At 44.0% G+C, this 20,683-nt stretch overlaps 1 protein-coding gene across 2 annotated transcripts in view; it reads left to right on the forward strand.

Moving 5' to 3' along the window:
• The first annotated feature begins 11,285 nt into the window (after window positions 1–11,285).
• PEX7 (peroxisomal biogenesis factor 7) overlaps window positions 11,286–20,683 on the forward strand; it is a 285,580-nt gene continuing 276,182 nt past the window's right edge. Inside the window, exons 1-3 of one of the 2 annotated variants that reach the window (XM_088451725.1) lie at window positions 11,286–11,553; window positions 13,836–13,893; window positions 18,545–18,695. In XM_088451725.1, the coding sequence (XP_088307851.1) occupies window positions 11,427–11,553; window positions 13,836–13,893; window positions 18,545–18,695 (336 nt within the window). In that variant the 5' untranslated portion in view covers window positions 11,286–11,426. The remainder of the gene's footprint in view (window positions 11,554–13,835; window positions 13,894–18,544; window positions 18,696–20,683) is intronic. The other variant, XM_088451714.1, reaches the window with a different exon arrangement.

Raw genomic sequence — 20,683 nt, forward strand, 5'->3', positions numbered from 1 at the left:
GGACTTTGGGTTATTTGTCTGTTTTTGGTAAGTGTTTTTATTTTCATGAAGTTACAATTTTGATGTGTTGGTCCTCGCCTATGTTTCGCTAAGTGTTTTTTTGGGGTTTGGAGGACCAATCATGTCTTCCCACTAAATATAGCGTACTCTTTTACGAAATTTTGTTTGAGTTGTTTTTATTTTTAACTGAACGTACTATTTAGCGCACTAATGTCTCCTTATTGAACTGTAAAAGTAGCGTAATATTTAACGAACTCATGTGTCTTGTTTTAACTGTAAAAAATGCGTACTAGTTAGCGCACTAATGTCTTTTTATTATTTCAGTGTAAAATCATGTTTGACCAATAAATGTAGCGTGTGTTTTCCCAAACTAATGTGTGCTCCCTTCTCTTTTTTTTAGGCCTAAAAAATGTGATCACAATCCAAGTTTGCCCAATAAAAACTAAATATATTTTCAACTTTTGAAATGTAGGTTGTTCTACTCATGACAAGACCCCGGCCTGTAAGCATCTTTGGATTTCTTAAAAAAGATAAGTATATTTTTCTTTTCAACTTTTAGGAAAATAACTACCTGGCTTACCATTTCAGGTTGATGTTGGTCGTATTATCTTGGCCATGGTTCCAGAACCCGACCAACCTCAACTTCGTCCCGGGCGTAGGCCTCGCAGGCGTGCAAGGCCCCAGATATATAGAACACGTGTCACCCTTTTTGGAATGCCTGATGATGAGGTTTTACGACGATACCGTCTTCCTCCACAAATCATCCTAGACACTCTCTCATTAATAGAGAGTGATCTTGAACGGCAAATTAACAGTCCTAAAGCAATACCACCACTTACGCAATTAGTGTCGGTGTTACATTTCTGTGCCTCAGATCCTTTCAAACCACGGTGGGAATAGTTGCCGGAATCTCCCAATCCTCCTTTTCAAGGATCCTGAGGGCAGTGATGGAGGCCATTTTCAAACACCTCCATCATTTTATTAATATGCCATTGGATATGGGTTCCCTTAGTGTGGCGAAGGACAATTTTTACCAAATAGCTGGCTTCCCACACATCATAGGGGTTGTGGATGGCACTCACATACCACTTCAGCCTACAGCAAGGCTGGAGGCTATTTATAGGAACCGAAAACACTTTCATTCCCTGAATGTAATGGTGGTATGTGATGCCTCCCTCCAGATCCTGTCCCTGAATGCCAAATTCCCCGGGAGTGCACATGATTCCTTCGTCATCCGGCAATCAGGGATTTGGCCCAAATTAGACAACCTACAAGCAGGTGATGCGTGGCGTCTGGGTAAGTTGACACCTTCAGTTGAAACCAATGCAAAGCTTGTTACACAATGGTCGTGAATGTTATATTTGTCTTTTCACAGGAGACAGTGGTTACCCATGCACGCCCTGGCTGCTCACTCCTTATTTGGCTCCCACACCAGGGCCACAAAGTGAGTTTAGTTCTGCACTTACAGCCACCAGGCAGGTGGTGGAGCACTGTATCGGCCTTTTAAAAGGCCGATTCAGATGCCTCCACCGCTCTGGTGGCGAACTCATGTATTTGCCGGCTATGGTTTCTAAAATTGTGGTCCTGTGTGGGATATTTCACAACATCGCCATAAGGAGTGGTGTCCCAATGCAGCCAGAAGAGGCCTTGCCTGAAGAGGGCCCCCCAAGGTTGGTCGGAGGTCAGTATGTGGGGGGGCCATACGCGATGATGTGGTGGCCAGATATTTTAGGTAATTATTGTTGCAAATTTAGTTAATTGACACAATGTAGACATGTAAGATTGTAATGTGCAATTGTAATTTTTTATTCATTGTTTTTTCTTGTATTCCCTTAAATTCCACGGAAAAACGATGCCTACTACCTGATCCACAAAATTGTCTTCATGTTGCCACATTGGATATAACTTCGGGAACAATTAATTCCTCGCCTCATGTGTGGATTCATGTTGGCCTGCTACTTCTTCCACCAGTTCTTGATTGTTTTTTTTTTTTCTGATTTGGGTGTAGGTTTTTTTGGTAGTGTGTTTTCACTGTGTGAATTGGTTGTCACAATTCACTTTTGGTTTATTATTTGTGTGTAATAAATTTTTGCTTGACGTTAAAAAGACTTTTCCTTGGTAAATTACAAGCACGTGTAACGTGGGCCAAAACAAACAAATTTTCGTAATGGCTAATCCTGTAATGGTTTAAATTGTTAAGTATTTTAACAGGCTTTGTGGCTAAAAACATACACCAAAGGTATTATGGTGAAACAGTATGTCTTCTAAACTAGGCCTAAGCAGGTTTGAATTTATATTTACATTACCCACCCAAAGGTAGCAAAAAATATGCTGGTATTTATAAAAACCTATTGGTATTGTTAGGTGTTTAATGTGCAAGCTTTCATACTTACTAGCGCTTTGTCAAATCCAATTTACCTTACTTTAAAAAACATGCTCAAATAGTCGACTTAGGGAAGGTTAAACAATGTAATATTTACAGACAAGGAATGAGATTTGTTAAAATACAACGCAATTTTATTTGAACACACATTATTTGTGGGTGAAAACAAAACAAAAAATTTACGATGAAGGTCCGCCGACATGTGGTCAAGGCCCACAAGCATGGCAATTAGATGTGGCCGCAAGGCTTGCAATCCTGCCTGCATTGATTGCAGCCGCCTCTGGTCCTCTGTGGGAATTAAAAAATGTGTGGATTAATAAAATGATACCTTATATTAGATGTTTAAAAAAAAAAAAAGACTATAGTTTAAACAAAGATACAGTTTATTTGACAAAAACAAAGTACTGGCAAATGCAAAGATGGGAGAAATACAAACTTAAAAAGTTACACACAAAAAGCCAACCCAAAAAAGGGCGAAGTACACCAAAAAAATATATTTGTTGGTACGGTAAACAAGAAATACACAAGTATGAGTGTTTTGATATGTGTCAGTGGTAAACATCGAAGACATTGTCTATAAAAAAATTTTTTTTTTAAAAATTGAAAATAATGAAACATTTAGAAATGCACAGGCAAAAGGACAACATCACCCAAAAAGCCCCCCCCCAAAAAACAAGCATAGTTTAAAAGGGAAACATACCGGTCATCTGTATTCCGGCTCTTGGAGCCCCTACATCCTCCTCCTCTGAGGTGGGCCAGTGCTGGTCCAAAGAAGGAGGGGAGATTTGGCTCATGGAGGAGGGTGAAAAAAAGAGAGGGGGGGTGAAGAAAAGAGAAGGGGGGGGAGGGGAGGGTGAATTTTGCGGGTTTGGAAAATTGGGAGAGGGAGGGGCCTCAGGTACTGGCCGGTCTGGGGTGGAGGGGGAATTGGGGGAAGGTTGGGGAGAGGTGTTTTGGCTGGGAGTGGGTGATAGGGGACGAGATCGTCATCTCCTTCGCTGTCTATGCCGGAGTCTGCGCTCAGCCCCTAAATGATGGATGAAAAATGTTTAGGTTTTTTTGGGGGGGGTTAGGAACAAATGTACCACACCAAAAATGAAAAAACAGTACAACAACTAAAAACATGCACACGCAGGTAGGTACGCAAAAAAAGACCACAAAATTAAAAAAAACACTTACTTGCTTCTATCTGCAGCCGCAAACATGCCAGCAGGTGTGGCGTGCGGCAGCGCAGATCCGACCACCTGCGCTCTAACTGCCCGATATTTCGGCGACAGCCGAAGGAGCGCAGGCGGTGGCGAACCTCCGCGTAGGCCATACGCTTCAGGCGGTTGGTGATGGGGGAGGCTGGCTTGTAACCCGCCGGTCCATCACCTCGGTGAGGACCAATAGCTCCCGCCTAGTAAATGCGGAGGCTCTCATGATGGCAATGATTTTTTTAACACAAAACAGTTTTAATAAAGGCCATAGAAAAAATTTGATTGGCTAATGTACTTTGTAAATTAACAGGAACCATTCTATTGGTTATTGTATGTCATGTGTCCTACAGGCTCAAAAATATAATGTGAGTTATGATAGGCTTCATGCAGTGACATGCGTAAGCTAATTTAAATAAACAAATTAAAACACTAAAATATGCCTATCACAAACACAGGAAAACAATAGTGTCCATCCTAAAAAGAAGTAAATTTGATAAAGTAAACCATTGGTGAAATCGTATGTATTCTGTGGGAAAAATGACACACAGACAAAGTTTATTGAAATTGAAAAAAACTATTAATATATTGATTGGCATGAAACGATTCAAGTATGTTTGCAGAATGAAAGAGCAGGTAATCGAAATCTGACAGGCCCACTTCCGGAATTGACTTGTGCGAGCGTCCAAAGCAACCAAAGAGATGAACGGTCGCTATTTTGAACGGTTGCAAGCTAGAGGAGGGGTTGAAAGAATATGGGGCGTAAGGTTAGCTATGAGCAAACATACGAGCGAGCGCTTAAATTTAAATTTTTTCGCTCGTACGGCGGACGAGCGAACGGACACTTGCGTCCGGGTCTGAATCAGGCCCTATGTCCGCACCCACTGCTTATTTTGTAGAGACAATCACGGTGGTGCACCTTAAGAAATCCACCATATACACAAAAATAGAAAAAAGGGCACTCGCCAGGTGCTGTAGTTGAAAACATTAAAATCACATCTTTATTGAATTCTTTAGCATCACCATAATAGAAGTCGACGTTTCAGTCCTCACATGAAATGTCATCAGGACAGCAACATCAGATGCACAGTACACATGTGGTATTGTGTACTGTGCATCTGATGTTGCTGTCTTGATGACGGTCCATGTGAGGACTGAAACATCGACTTCTATTATGGTGATGTTAAAGAATTCAATAAAGATGTGATTTTAATGTTTTCAACTACCTGGTGAGTGCCTTTTTTTCTATTTTATATATATATATATATATGTGTATATACATATATATACACACACACGTATATATATATATATATAGGACACAGGAGCTCCTCAGCCAAATACTCCGTTACACCCTCCTGGGGAAGCTGAATTATTATTATTATCCTTTATTTATATGGCGCCACAAGTGTTCCGCAGCGCCTTACATAGTACATAGAACTAATAAGTGAACAGGAAACGAGTAACTTACAGTACATTACAGTGCAGGACAAGATTTATATACATTGCTGCAGTAGTGATTAAAGCACTCACAATAAGCAGCCGGGAGTTGGAAGTCACGTGTTAGGTGCCCTTATGGGGAGTAAGGAGTAGAAGAAAATGTAAAGAGAAGCACATGAGGGAAGAGGTCCCTGCTCGTGAGCTTACATTGTAAAGGGGAGTGGCAGACAGACAGGCGTAACACAGAAGGGAAGATAGGGAGGAGGCTATGAATTAGGCTATGTTGAAGACAAGGTGCTGCAGATCCACCTGTCGGGGATCACACATGTCAGTGGATCTGCAGCACCTGGTCTTCAACATGGGTGAGTGGGGTTGGAGAGGCTAGTGTAGGGTGGTAGGGAATGGGCTGCAAAAAGAGGAAAGAGCTTGCAGCATGATGGATCAGGAGAATGACTACGGGAAGCACAGTAACGTAGTAACTAGGGATGTGCAGGCTCGGATAGGTTCGAGTTTGCACGCCGAGTTCGGATTTTTCCCTCCAAAAAAAAGGAACTCAGAACGAGGCAAAACGTCATCTTGCATTGACAAACATCATCATTCCTGGACTTTGTCCGGTAATGATGATGTTTGTCCATGCAAGATGACGTTTTGCCTCGTTCTGAGTTCCGTTTTTTTGGAGGGAAAAATCCGAATTCGGCGTGCAAACTCGAACCTATCCGAGCCTGCACATCCCTAGTAGTAACACAGTGTGTGAGTAAACCAGTTATGGATACATAATGCCCTGGTCAAAACACTATGCTTATGGGATTCACCTGTTAATATAGAAAAATGTGGTATATAAATATTAACTGCACAGATTTCCACTAAGGAAGTCTCGGATGTTTTTGCTCGCACCTTTTTAGGGTGTGGGCTGAAACATACAAAATTCCCTGGCCAGAAATATTGTGATGCATTAGCATGCAATATTCCGATTTAACCTAATGGCTAACTGAATCGTCCCTATAGTGGTAGATTATTTGTTTTCTGATTAATTGAACCCTTGTATGCAGTGCTACTGAGACATTTGGTGTGCCTGGGTACTAATGAGAGCGAGTGGCTTCACAAATCTAAATAGGAGGTAAACTTTTTTAAACATCACAGATCTGTTATGAAGGGACATAGAACAAAAGCAACTTTATCTAACCTATTTATTCCCAAATCATATCACTGCGCCCTAGAGTATCAGCATTTTTTCTATGGCACCCTTAGGCCAAAAGTTTATCTTTGAGAAACTCAGGAAAAAAATATTTAATTAATAATTAAGTAAATTGTGCTTAGCTGTCATCCTTAAGTTCAGTCATGTGGTGGTGGACAGGGTGCAAGTGACCTGTGGCACCCCAGGATGCTACGGCACCCACTTTGATGTAGGTTCGGAGAAAGTCAGTGATATGGCTAGCAAGCTGACGGTACGGCTAGAGCTGGTAAACAAACTGGAGAACTGAAGATTCGGCTTTGGGAGCCGATGATGCAGCTTGGATAATGAGGATGTGGCTTAGAGCCGATAGTAGAGGCTGGAAGCTGAAGGTGCGGCTATGGCTATGGGAGCTGATGATATAGCTTTAGTGCCAGTGGTGCGGCTTAGAGCCAGTGGTAGAGATTGGTAAAAGATGGTGAGGCTTTGGGAGCTGATGACATGGCTTTGAGAGCTGATGGTGCGGCTTGGATGCCAGAGGTGCAGTTTTTGAGAGCCGATGGTGCGGCTTTGAGAGTCGATGGAGTGGGGATATGCCAGAGGTGCAGCTTTTAGAGGTGATGGTGCGGCTATATGCCGGAGGTGCGACTCTGAGAGCCGATGGAATGGCTTGGAAGTCCGTAGCAGTATGGGAAATGCTGAAACAGCTGGGACTCCGACAGAGTGGCTTGAGAGCCAGTAGTAGTGTGGAAACTGCTGGAGCGGCTGAGAAGCCAATGATATGGCTTGGAAGTCTGTAGCAGTAAGGGTACTGCTAGTGCAGGTAGAATGCCGATGGAATGACTTGAGAACCAGTAGTAGTGTGGACACTGCTGGAGCGCCTGAGAAGCTGATGGTGGCTTGAGAGCCGGTACCTGAAGACAGAGCAATGCAGCTGGAGACACAGGATACACTACACGCAGAAACGCTGACCATGCAGCAGAGCCCAGGGATCCAAAAGGAATGCTATAGTTGGTGAGGTAGCAAAGGATCAGCGTACAGAAATAGTGAGGGAACCCAATTAAGTCGTGCCGTGGGGAGCAGGTGATGTCCGGGGGTGTCCAGATCGCCTAGCAACCGACAGAACTGGAACAACACTGCCAGAAGGAGACAAGTCGTGACCACGACTTGTAACAGTACCACCCTTGACGCGGGGTTGAAGAACCCCCAGAACCCGGCTTGTCAGAAAATCCCGATAGAAAAGCGTCCTTAACCTGGGAGCATGTAAAGCACTCTCAGTGACCTAGGAGCATTTCTCCGGGCCACAGCCCTCTTCCAGTGAAGCAAGAACAGCAAACAACCTCTGGAAATCTTAGAGTCCAAGATTTTTTCAACAATAAATTCACATTGACCGTGGACCACAATCAAAGCAGGTCTGGATGAAACCTCTGGCTTGAATTTAGCAGAACTGAAGACCGGTTTGAATAAAGAACAGTGGAAGGTGTTGTTGATGCGGACAGACCTGGGTTAAAAGAGCTTGAAAGCCACCGGATTCACCTACGCAATGATGCGAAACAGCCCAATAAACCTAGGACCCAACTTCTGAGTAGGTTGGCGAAGCTTAATGTTCTTCATAGAAAGAAAACCAAATCGCCCTTCTTGAATACACATGACTTCCGATGTCTATCAGCAGACTCCTTGGAGCAGAGAGAGACTTTCCGGAGACTTTGATGAACCTTGCTCCAAATGCGACAGAGCCAAGCGACAGAAGATGAAAAAGGTAAACTGGAGTCAAAGGAATTCGATCTGGGATGACACAAAAAAAGGAGACAATGAAGATGCTGAATGATACGAGTTGTTAAAAGCAAATTCAGCAAGCGGCAGATGAGCAACCAAGTCGTTATGACACTTGGAGATATAACAGCGTAAATACTGTTCCAAGGACTGGCTTAGACGCTTAGTTTTCCCATTGGACTGTGGATGGTACCCAGAGGAAAGGCTGAGAGAAATGCCCAAGGAAGCACAGAGTTTTCCAGAACTGTGCCACAAGTTGTGTTCTTCGATCCGACACAATGTCCATTGGTAACCCATGCAGGTGAAAGATATGCTGGATGAACAAGCCAGAGAGTTTGTTGACAGAAGGTAGTTTAGGTAAAGGGACGAAGTGCGCCATATCACTAAATCTGTCCCCCACCATCCAGATAACAGAGCATTGAGCAGAAAATGGAAGATCGACAATGACGTCTATGGCGATGTGAGTCCAGGGTCTCTTAGCTATGGAGAGGGGAAGCAACAAACCTGCAGGAGCCGTACATGGTGTTTTATTATAAGCACAGACTTCACATACCAGGACAAATTCACGAACATCCTTGGTCAGGTAAGGCCACCAGACCGAGCGGGAGAGTAACTCTGAGGTCTTACTAATGCCAGGATGACATAAAGCTCGATGAGAGTGAACATCCAGTAAGACTGATTTCCTCAATCAAACAGAAGACCAGAAGGTTTATTAGGAGAGGCTTGGATGCCAGAGGTGCGCTTTGAGAGCTGATGGTGCGGCTTGGATGCCAGAGGTGCGGCTTGGAGAGCTGATGAAGCAGTTAAATGCCAGAGGTGCGGCTTGGATTCTGGAGGTGCGACTTTGAGAGCCGATGGTGTGGCTGTATGCTGGAGGTGCAGCTTTGAGCGCCGATGGTGCAGCAATATGCCAAAGGTGTGGTTTTGAGAGCTGATGGTGTGGCTATATGCTGGAGGTGCGGCTTTGAGAGCTGATGGAATGGCTTGGAAGTCCGTAGCAGTATGGAAACTGCTGAAGCAGCTGGGACACCGACGGAGTGGCTTGAGAGCCGGTAGTACTGTGGAGACTGATGGAGTGGCTGAGAAGCCGATGGTATGACTTGGAAGTCCGTAGCAGTATGGGTACTGCTGGAACAGCTGGAACGCCGACGGAGTGGCTTGAGAGCAGGTAGTAGTGTGGACACTGCTGGAGTGGCTGAGAAGCCGATGGTGGCTTGAGAGCAGGTACCCGGAGACAGAGCAATGCAGCCAGAGACACAGGATACACTACACGCAGAAACGCTGACCATGCAGCAGAGCCGAGGGCTCCAAAAGGAATGCTACAGTTGGCAAGGTGGCAAAGGACCAGCATGCAGAAATAGAAGAGGAACCCAATCACGCCGTGCTGTGGGGAGCACGTGACGTCCGGGGGCATCCAGATCGCCTAGCAATCGACGAAACTGGAACAACACTGCCAGAAGGAGACAAGTCGTGACTGCGACTTGTAACACAGTGTCTGTCCAGGCTAGCGCTGAGATCTGCTCGCACTGTGCATCACTCCCAGCTGGTACTGAAGTCTGTCTGTGCTGCTTCTGCCTAGTCCGCTCAGTGTACTGTCACTGAGCATTGAGATGTCTCCGCAGCATGATGGTACACAAGCTGCACGCCAGAGTTCATTCCAAAACCACAGTATGAGCGCAGCCATGTTGGACTGTCACCTGATGCTTTTCCACCACTCAGAGCGATGCTACCAGACCAGCTGATTGCAGCATCCAATCCCTGGGGATCCACCCCTATGAATTCCATTTCCTGACTGGCTCCTGTTGCCAGTACGTCACTTCTGCTGTAGTTATAGCTTTGTGCTGAGCATCCAGGTACTCTGTATCTGAACAGTTCCGGTCCGTATCATTCCAGTTCCAAGTCTGGTTATGAAGTCCATCCAGTACTCCAGTCTGGTTTTACCACAGATTCTTGCTCATTCCTACTAACATTGGTCCCATTACATATATTCAACATCGGTTCCATTCTATATATTTCTCAACATCGGTCTCAAACAACCCAGTTCTTCATCAACATCGGTCTCAAACCGATCCAGTTCTTCAATTCATCAACATCGGTCCCAAACTAATCCAGTTCTTCAACATCGGTCTCAAACCGTGCCAGTTCTTCAATTCATCAACATTGGTCTCAAACCGTCCCAGTTCCTTAATTCAACATTATCGGTCTTAAACCGTCGCTACTCATCAAGTCAGCATCGTCGGCCCCAATCCGACTCTGCTCATCTATCCAGTATCATCGTCTCCAGTTCTCATTACAATCTGCTGTTAATAAAGACATTACCTTCCTGTCCTCGCCTTCGGGCCCATTATCTCTACAGTTCCTCTACCTACTCACATTAACACATGAGGAGGACCTGGCTCAAGTCACCCAGCTTCATCCACGCCTCCCAAGTCTTCTCTTCAGCCTCATACGCCTGTCCCAACCAATTCCAAACGTCAGAAGTGACAGAGCATAAATGCGGGTGTCTGTTTACAGCAATACGTATGGATCCCTATATGTCCGCAGCAGATATCGGCATGCTATGGGGCTGTTGATGTGCCCATGTGCAGCAAGCATGGGAAAGTGTAACTTTCTGGAGCTTGCGCCCCATAAGCAGCGACATCAGTAGAAGCCTATGGGATTGTTTTTCTAAGAAGTCCCCAGAGAGGAATCTGAAGGACCCCTTTCTGTTTCATGCAGCTTGCGAATGCGCTGGTCGAGTGATTAAACCTCTTTATAAAGAACACAAAATGATAATAAATATGTCTAGTAAAGGGGGTTATTGCTGGGCAAAGTATTGTATATGTCTGGTAGCACTGCCTTTTGTGTACAAGTGCTGATTTAACTAAATTAATATATAAATATACAAAAGTTGTTAATATTTTATATTGAGGCAAATGTTACGAGTGATAATTAGCATATCTGCATGAAAACCAGAGGTGAGCCCGGAGACCAGAAGCAGCCAGCAGCTGCGCTGGGGTGACAGCTGCTAATAGGCAGTTGTCCGCTCGCCACAAGATTATATGTCCCCCCTATGCCCACGTGGATGGTAGAGAATGACGTTGGGTAGTAGCTGATGACGTCAGGATCCTCTCCAGGGACGATAGATGCACTTCCGTTTCTGTACGATGACGTCATCTGCCAGTGTCTAACGTCATCCTCTCCACGAAGGGAATTTAGACATTACAATAATTAATAGAGCAAAAAGCCAACCCCGCCCCCAGCAGTATGACGAGAACGAGGCTTGGTGTAATAATGTTTCCGGCGTACTGTGCTCCCTGCTGTGTGCCGGGACAGGGGGCAGTATATGCCCGCCCAGCGCCGCACGTCACTTCCCCCCAGCATACACACACAGTGACAGCAGGGAGCTGCTGCTTCTTCTTCTTCCATAGACTGCTGCTGCCGGTGTATTAGTGGCTATGCCCTGAGTGTGGCAGCGCGGGCTATGGCATCAGCTGGCAGTGTAACCCGGGCCCTCCGCCTCCCTGCTAGGCACGGCTATGCTGTGGAGTTCTCTCCTTACATCCCAACCCGCCTGGCATGTGCAGCCTCCCAAAATTATGGCATATCAGGTGAAGGCGCCTCTCCTTGTACTACCCTATCCCCTCGCCAAGCACCTGGAGACTGTATATAGTGGAGGCTGGTACACCGATCGCTGTAGTGATAGATACTGTATACAGGGATGGTTTCAATCTGGGGAAAATAGCTGGAGGCATTTTGGAGAAAGATTGGAGAACATAGTACCAGAGTCCAGATTGTAATAGAACTGTTAAAACACACTGCATTTGAGACAAGTTATTCATACGTTGAAATGAATCATAAAACCTGGAAACAAATAGTTACATTTCTGTGCAAGCTCCAACATAAAAGTTTATTTTCAAATGATGACCTAAATAGCAATATTTCTATTTTTTATGGGCTGTAATAATAGTAGAGTACAAATTATATTTCTTGTCATTCATCTACTCATATTTTGCACTCATTTGAGTTGCTCTTTTGTTAATGGCTTCCTCCAAAATAAACAAAAAAATAGATGCTTATGCACTGTAATTAGATGGATAAGCAATACATTTTTTTTTATTTCTCTCCCATTATAATTTATTTAGTGTCTCCCAACTCCAGTGACCTCTAAAGTTTTTTCAGATATATTAGTGTATACTGATCTGTAAAACATGCATTGTTAGACTCTGTGGACTGTAGTTGGGAATCACTCATCCAAATTATACATTTGTCACATGGACATGTTATATCTTTGCATGAGTTAGCCTACATCTATCTGTACATTATATGGAATGAATCATTGAAAATCATTGGCGTTTGGATTTGGGAGACCCACAATGGGAAATAGATCACATGTCTAGCTTTCTGGAGAAGTGGACCAGTGGAGAAGTTGGCCATAGCAACCAATCAGCTTTGAGGTAGCATTTAACAAGTACAGTCTGTAAAATAATAGGTAGCAGCTGATTGGTTGTTATGGGCCACTTCTCCACATTTTTCACTGCTTGATACATAATCTTTGATGATTTAGATCTTCAATGTGTTCCACCAAGTTCAGTGGTTCAGATTTGCTAATTTGGGCGAATGGTGTCCTCTGTCCCGTACACCAGTGGTTCTCAACTCCAACCCTCAAGTACGTCCAACAGGTCATGTGTTGAGGAAATCTGTCTATTGAAGCAGGTGGGACAATTCCTGACCAAACACATTAGATTAGCTCAGCTGTGCATGATTAAATAAATCCTCAAAACATGACCTGTTGGGAGTACTTGAGGACTGGAGTTGAGAACTACTGAACACAGATGTGTCCTTGCTCATTTGGCCTCAATATGCCATCCAGCGAGATATGCCCAGCGTGAGTGAGCCGCCAGGTCCTGTGCAACTCTGCTAGTGTCGGCCGTCTTTTTGTTTTTTGTTGCAGAAAATGCATCACAATTCGATGCGACTAGGACGCACCAGGAGACTGTACTGATTAATTTGATATACAACACTTGTAAATCTGTATATATATATAACACCAATGTAAACATAGCATTCTTCAGTAGTATTTTATCCAAACCCCTTTTCCCAAGAACTGCCTTACCTGCTTTAGAAATACATCTGATTTGTGGGCCTTAGATACATCATTGTTATAACAGTTCTCCTTTAAGTGATTTTTTTCTTCTTCCACTCATGTTCGTTTAAAACTACATAGCTGAAATAATGATCTTGAGTTCTGAATAGGTCATACTCCACCATCTAGACCTATGGTTCTGTCCATCAGTGACAAAGTTGGACTTCTGAATAGGTACTTCACCAACCACTACATTGTCACCTGACTATCTCTTTCGCAGTTAATTAGACCCCATTATTTCTTAATACCCCAAATTTTAAGGTCATAAGCTGATCCCCAAGCCAAACATTAACCGCAACAAAGCTGCTTAAAAATGTAATACATTTTCTTATTAAAAGCTGGAATCTATGCCTGTCACATTGGAGGTGCAGACCACTAGGGGGCAGTGTGGGGAGCAGTGTACACGCATTTGGAATACCTATCAGATTATTTTGGGGACTATCCAGTTACAGTTCGGGTCTCTAGGTGACTAGACTTTACTAAATCTGAAAGGAAACCTTGCAATTCTGTATCCTATCGTCTCCTATGTTACCTCATGGCATGTGCTGATTGCATTTGACATTTGGTGTCATTTTTAGTATTCTAATACCAATGTGATTCTAAACAACATGATATTATTATGGTAATAACAACTTGTATTTATTTAATAGTATTAGAAAAAAAAAATGCTTATCGTGATACAGGTACTAACATTCTAATGTTTTTCTTTGTTAAATTTACAATATTTTCTTTGCTTTGTTTCCGCAGGTTGTGGAACTATATTTGTCCTAGAACAAAATGACGTTGGACTTGTTTGTGCTAAAAGGTAATATTTTGTAATTTATTACTATGGTTATTATAATTTTACACCTATACATAATAGCATCTAAACACATATGAGTTATGGCTTTGTGAAAATTAAAAGTTTTCAGGTGCTTCATCCTTGAAGACATTTTAAGTATTTACCGTGCATTAACTACTAGCACAAATTAAGTGCAGTCTCTTTTTTTTTTTTTTTAAAGAAGATTCAAACACCATCCCAAGCATCATTGCAAGATACTCTAAATTAACTGGCTCTGACAGAATGGTCATTAACAGAAAAAGAGGGAACAGTTGAGTTCTTTGAATGTAGTGCACTCTGAACACGACTAATGGAGCGTACACACGGTCAGATTTGTCAGACTTGTCAGATTTGTCAGATGAACGATTAAACGATTTGAACGATTTTACCAAAGTTTTGAACGATTTGAAAGATTGAACGATTTTTGACTGCATTAAAATGAATGGAATCGTCCAAGTCTGACTGCAAACACATCAGATGTCAGAAATCGTTATCTGACCATCGGGAACGCGCATCGTTCATCGTCCATCGTTCAGGCATGTCAGATATGAACGATTTTCCTTCAGATATGAACGACTGAACGATTTTTAAATCGTTATCGTTCATATCTGAAGGAAAAATCTGACCGTGTGTATGCACCATTATACTTGTTAAAATATCAATCTTAATTTCACTTTTTTTCTGTCTGAAAACACTATTACGTATTCTTGTTTTATTATTTTGCTTAATAAATGTTAGAAAAGATTTTTAACAAATTTTAATGAAGTTCATAGTGTTCTTCATTAAATCAACTCTTCAGATTCCGAGTTCAGTAGTAGCGTCCTCTTTGGATGATCTTGTTGATAACAGAAATTTGTTTAAACAACTGATCCAGATGGAAGTTTGGGACTCGTGAAATGATTGTTTTGTGTAATTTGCTTAGTGTGGAAGATTCTTTGTGGTTTTGTTACCGCCAGAAGGATGAAAACTATTTTACTGACCTTATCCCAGAGCTCACAATTTTAGATCGTACAAATACTATGTTGTGTAATGAATCCTCATAGACCAACTTATGTCTTCTTTGGAAAGATTGGTACTTGTACTCTAGTAGGGGTGTAACACACTCAATCGATAAATCTATGTTGGATTGTCCGATCCCTTGCTGATATAGGGCCTGATTCAGAAACAGACGCAATGCCGATATTTTTACAGAACGAGCGATTGTTGATGTGCACGTGCGAACGCTGCACTGCGCATGCACAGTAATTGCACTGCGATTGCTTTTATACCCAGGAACCACTCAAAGTGAATGACAAGTAGTCAGCGTTTGAGGGTGGTAATGGCGGGTGGTTAGAAAAATGCAGCAGTGTCTGACCGTATAAAGTCTGTTTTGTGGGCGAGCATAAATTAGCCAATGCATTCTCCTACACAGCATAAGACCTCTCTGCATGTCAGAAGAGCTGTAGTGTTTGTGGCTGGTGAGAATTGCCTTACATGATGCGGGACTCGTACCGATGTTTACGCTGTTGTGCGTCATCAGATGGAAATGAGAATACAGCATTGTGCACGGCTATGCTTTGGAAGGCGTTGGCATATTTTCACAGCTGTGTTCCCTGCAAATTCGCAGCTGTGATCTATAGTTAACTCAGATATAGTGCTCCTTTCATTTAACACTTAGGTGGGATTTCCATTAGCTGCGATAAGCCACTTTTTCACGAAAAACGACTTATTGTTCGAATTTATACTTATTACGCAAGCCTATTAGCTGTGGTTTTCGCGGGTGCGAGTTTTGACATGCAGTTTTCCCAACTTATTTTTCACCACTTCCTGAGCAGGTGAAAAGTTGGGGAAAATCCCTATTTCAAGGTAAAAATGACAGGTCTTGATTAAAGACCACTAGGCTACCCTCCTTAATGACTAATTAGGCAAAACATTTTTTTAATTAGCTTAATTTGGGCAATAATGACATGTCATTTTTGGGTTGAAAAAGTGCAGGAAAATGGGTTAATTGAAGTGGGACAGGATGCGGTCAAAATATCAATCGTGGGGATTCCGGTGCTCAGAATGCTGGCGCCAGAATCCCGACACCTGTCAAAATCCTGGTGCCAGCACCCCGAAGGTAAGTAGCGGGGCGAGGGGGAGGGGGAGGGTTAGAGTTGGGCACTAAGGGGAGAGGGTTAGGTTTGAGGGGAGGAGGAGGTTAGGTTTAGGCACGGGGGGGAGGGGAGATTAGGTTTAAGCATTGGGAGGGTAGGGGGAGGGATCCCATACCCAACCCAACCCAACCCATATGGGACATGCATATGGGGCTGCTATATGAATAGGACAGGTGTTTTTAAGATTGCAGTGTTAGAGGCGTATTTTGAAGGTTTTTAAAAAGTGTCTTTAACAAATATATACTTTAAAATTTAAAAAATAACATTTATTTTGCAAAACATTACAATTAGGGTCACTAATACACTTCTATATGGTACCCTATTTAACTTTTTTGAGGTACAGGCAATTTTCCCCTTTCTACTTCAGGGTCCATAGGGTATCCACGGGATACTTTGGGGTGTCATCGGGCATCTCAGAGTTAAAGTTTTCAGCCTCCCAGGATGCACTGGGTTTCCCTCCTATACCCCGCCCCCGAGCCCAGGCAAATCAGTTTCGTAGGTGCTCTTATTCGGGTCACCATTTTCAGAGGGGGGCTGTTATCAGCTCCTGAAGTTCTTTAAACAGCGTTGATGCAACAAGAGATGTACAACATAGACAGTCAGTACTGACGTCTATGCTGTCGCTCCTCCCTCCCGCCGGACCAGAACGCCGGTACTGATCTGTGGATGCTGGTGGGTGTCTGGGGTCACAGCTAGCGGTGACCCCGGATTACCCGGACTGCGGCCGGATTCAAGGGGGTCAGGTAAGCGGCAGGGTCCCGCGGAGGGTACCCGTCGATACGCAGTCGTAGGTCCTCAGAAAGGGGGCTCCCTGGGGACAGGCTGCGTGTGGAGCCAGGTATTAACTTGCGCTTCCACTAGACTACCAGGGACAGCGGGCTGCAGCTGAGCTGTAAAGCTCCAGCATCCCAGGGGTTAATTGCATGCCAGGGAAGCGCGCATTCCCTGTCTCACAGCCGGCGCCTCCCCCGCTGCACAGTGCCTCTCCATAGCGGGCTATGTCAGCGCTCCTCCCCTGGGCCCGCCTCCCCTCAGCTCCTTGGCTGCCATTTTCTGAAGTGTGCAAACGCTGGATACAGGTGGCATCGTGGTCCTCTCCTCCGATAAGGTCAGAGTATGCAGCACTGTTTCCTACCAGGCTCTGTGTCTGTGTAGTTGATCATAGTGCTGGTAGTGCAGGGATTTATTTCTGCATTGTCTGCCTGTACTTTCACTTCTGACTGTCAGCCATTTTACTATCCCTGTTCTTCCTCTGCTAAAGCCCTTGCGGTGCGGTGTTGCAGGGTGTTTATTACCTCACAGTGAAAGTATTTTCTGTGAGGGGAGTCACACTCATCATGTCTGAGAGTGAACGTGACTTTCCTCTTCTGCTAAAGTGTACCACATGTAATGTAGCGGAGGGTGATGGGAACACTGAGGGATTATGTAGGGCATGTTATATTATATCACGCCCGATTTCTGTCACTGCGCCTGTGCAGGAACCGCCCTGGGCTTGTTTTGCTTCTTTTGGATTGCTCTAAAAATGGGTGCGCCACGATAAGCAAATTTTGCATGCGAACGGTGCAAAAACTTTTGCTTTATCACGGCTAATTGAATTCCTCCCTTAGTTTATCTGATTGAGACTATAGTGAAGAAAATCGCAGTGAGCTAATGATGTGATGCAGCTGAATATATCTGAATAGCATACAGCATGGGAGGCAGAAATTAAATCAATCTGAACTCAAAAATATAATGTTGGGTCGCAAAGTGGGAAGAGGTTTGAGGGAAAAACAAGAGGGGATTAATGGTCTGCTAGAATAGTAAATTTAGTACTGACTCAATTTCAGGCTTTTGAAAACATATTCATCAAAGGGGAACAGATACAGTATGTAATTTAGCTATCACTTTATAGAATCTACATGATAATGGTAGCTAGAAGCTGCTTGTTGCTATGGACAACTTCTCTACTTGCCCTCTTTATAAGGATTGGTACATCTCCCCCTTTGTGACATTTTCAAGTCGCCTAACATTTCTCTTTATAAAAAATCTAGTACAAATATACACTGCCTTCTGAAAAAAAAAATTGCATGAGTTGTGTGTTGAGCTCTCCTGCTAATACAATATCCTTTCTAGTTTACCTACAGGTGCAATGCTGCTTTGGCAGATACATTTTGGCAAATATTTGCTATAACCAAAATGAAGATATTTAGAAAATCATATGACATGTCTGTAGCCCATATGTAGTCAGAATGCAGCTTTTTGTAATGCTTGCAGAGTGTTTAAGGGTCCAAACTTAAGCGATCTAGCCACTTCCCTGACGGCTCCATTTTTTGATGGTTCTCCGTTTTCTTTCTGGTCGACAATGAGTTGCCTGTCCCAAAATGAGTTTCTTTGTTCTCCTCAGTGCCGTAATTCTTAGTGTTGTAATAGCACAGTAACTTAGATCCAGTGTACATCCTAGATTAGAACTTATTTAGTAACTTATGTCATTGTTTCTTAATTTTTGTATCTTAATGACTTAGCTTTGATTGGAGCGATGCCCTATTCGATGTAACATGGAGCGAGATTAACGAGAATATACTGGCAACGTCCAGTGGAGATGGGTCGCTGCAATTATGGGACGTATCAAAGCCACAAGGACCTCTACATGTATTGAAAGAGCACACACAAGAGGTAGGATGCAGATCTGTATGTTTTATGACAGTAATTATAGTATTTATGCACATGCTGATTGATAAAGTTTAAATAGAAGTATTCAAAATTGGGAACTGCCTAAGCTTTACATTGCTGTTCATCATGTAAGCATGATTGTTTTACAAAAGGTGGTGCATAGAAGACACCGTAGCCTTTAACAACTAATAGTTATAGGCTTTCATTTTCTAAGCAGGCATAGAACACATAGCTAGAAACTGATTGGTTGCTAAGAGTTACAGCACCTTTTTTTGTGATATTTTCCAGTTTTTATAAACTTACTCTAAAGTACTAAATTGTTAGCTACAGTTGAAACCCCTGTATGTGCTTCTCTTTCTGCTAGGAGAATACATATTGCATTAATTCTGGACTTCTCCACTCCAAAGTTTATGCTTTGAAACAGTGGCGTCACTATGGGGGTGTGGGACAAATCATGTGTCACCCTCGGAAGGGGTGACATCAAAATGCTGGCTCCTCAGTTACAGGAGCCGGGTGCTGCAGTGTGACATTATCCTACAGCAGTCGGCTCCTGTCACAGAGGAGGAGCTGGCACTGCAGGTACAGTCTCCTTGCGCGCTATCGGGAGTTCTGCAATGCCACGCCCCCTTTTCAGACTCAGAACCATGCCAGGTGGATTTAGATAATAGCAACAATGCACATTGCAAAAAAAGGAGTATGAATGATCTAATGGACATGAGGATTCTCCATGAGATACATACAGTGAAGTGCCAAAAGTAATGGGATAGATGCCAAGTATTAGTAGGACCCCCTCAAGCTCGGTGAAGTGCAGCAACTTGACGTGGCACAATTTCCACACGTGGTCAGAAGACCCCTGGACAGATGTTGACCCATGGTGTCTGGATAGCTTCCCACAGCTCCCTGATATTTGTAGGTGCAGGATCTTGGGTTCAAATGTACCTCTCCACCACATTCCATAAATGCTCGATGGAGTTCATGTCAGGTGAATGTGGTGGCTACACCATTCTTCGGAACACTCCAGAATGCTGCTCTATCCAATTCTGGAGAATTTAGGACCACTGACCTGGTGCATTATCCTGCTAGAATATTCCATCGCAAGACCGCCGGTCACAATACTGACACCTATCATAATCCCGACACCGGAATCCAGAACGACACGTGCCCGTACGAGGTAAGTCAGGGGCGCCCGTCCTGTTAGCTGCGGGGGGGGGGGGAGGGTTAGGTTTAGGGCAGTTAGCGGGGTTAGAGTTAGGTTTTGGGGGGGGGGGGCTAGGTTTAGGCACCCCCTGGGAGGGTTAGGTGTAGGGAGCGTTAAGAGCGTTAAGGGGAGTTAGGGCTAGGCACCCCTTGGGGGAGGTTAGTGCTAGGCACCCCTGGGGGGAGGTTAGGGTTAGGCACCACTAAGAGAGGGTTAGTGGGGGGATAGGGGAGGTTAGCATACTTGCCTGCCTCTGTCGGGATTTTCATCCTGTCGGGCAGCTGCTGTCGGGATTTGAACCGGCGCTTCAATCCCATTCCATTCCATCGTTGTGGGGGTACATGAAATCCATGAAGAACTGCAAAAGGCAGATCAGCGGACCTAACCCCTGCCACATGAACACACCCCACACCATTATGGAACCATCAAAGGCCTGTGTGGTGCCTTGTGGGTGACTCGGGTCTGTCCCACACCCGAACACTACCATCAGCCCGAAAAAACTGGAACCGTGACTCATCGGACCACGCTACATGTTGCCAGCCCTCCAGGATCCAATTAGCGACGTCACAAGCCCAGGTGAGACGCTGTGCCTAGTGTCTTAGTGTTGACAGGGGCACTAAGTTGGGACTTCTGCTCCCATATCCCATGGAAGATAAAGAATGCTGCATTGACCTGCTGGGTATGCGTCTGGTACCACTGCGCTGTACACAGTGGGTGTTAATGCCTTCCATGAGGTATCCCTGGTACACAACGTGACACAGTAGATCGAGGAATGTTGAATGTCCGCACAACT

The sequence above is a fragment of the Taudactylus pleione genome, unplaced genomic scaffold (genome assembly GCF_031769625.1).
Source record: "Taudactylus pleione unplaced genomic scaffold, aTauple2 ptg000006l, whole genome shotgun sequence".
NCBI classification, from domain to species: Eukaryota; Metazoa; Chordata; class Amphibia; order Anura; family Myobatrachidae; genus Taudactylus; species Taudactylus pleione.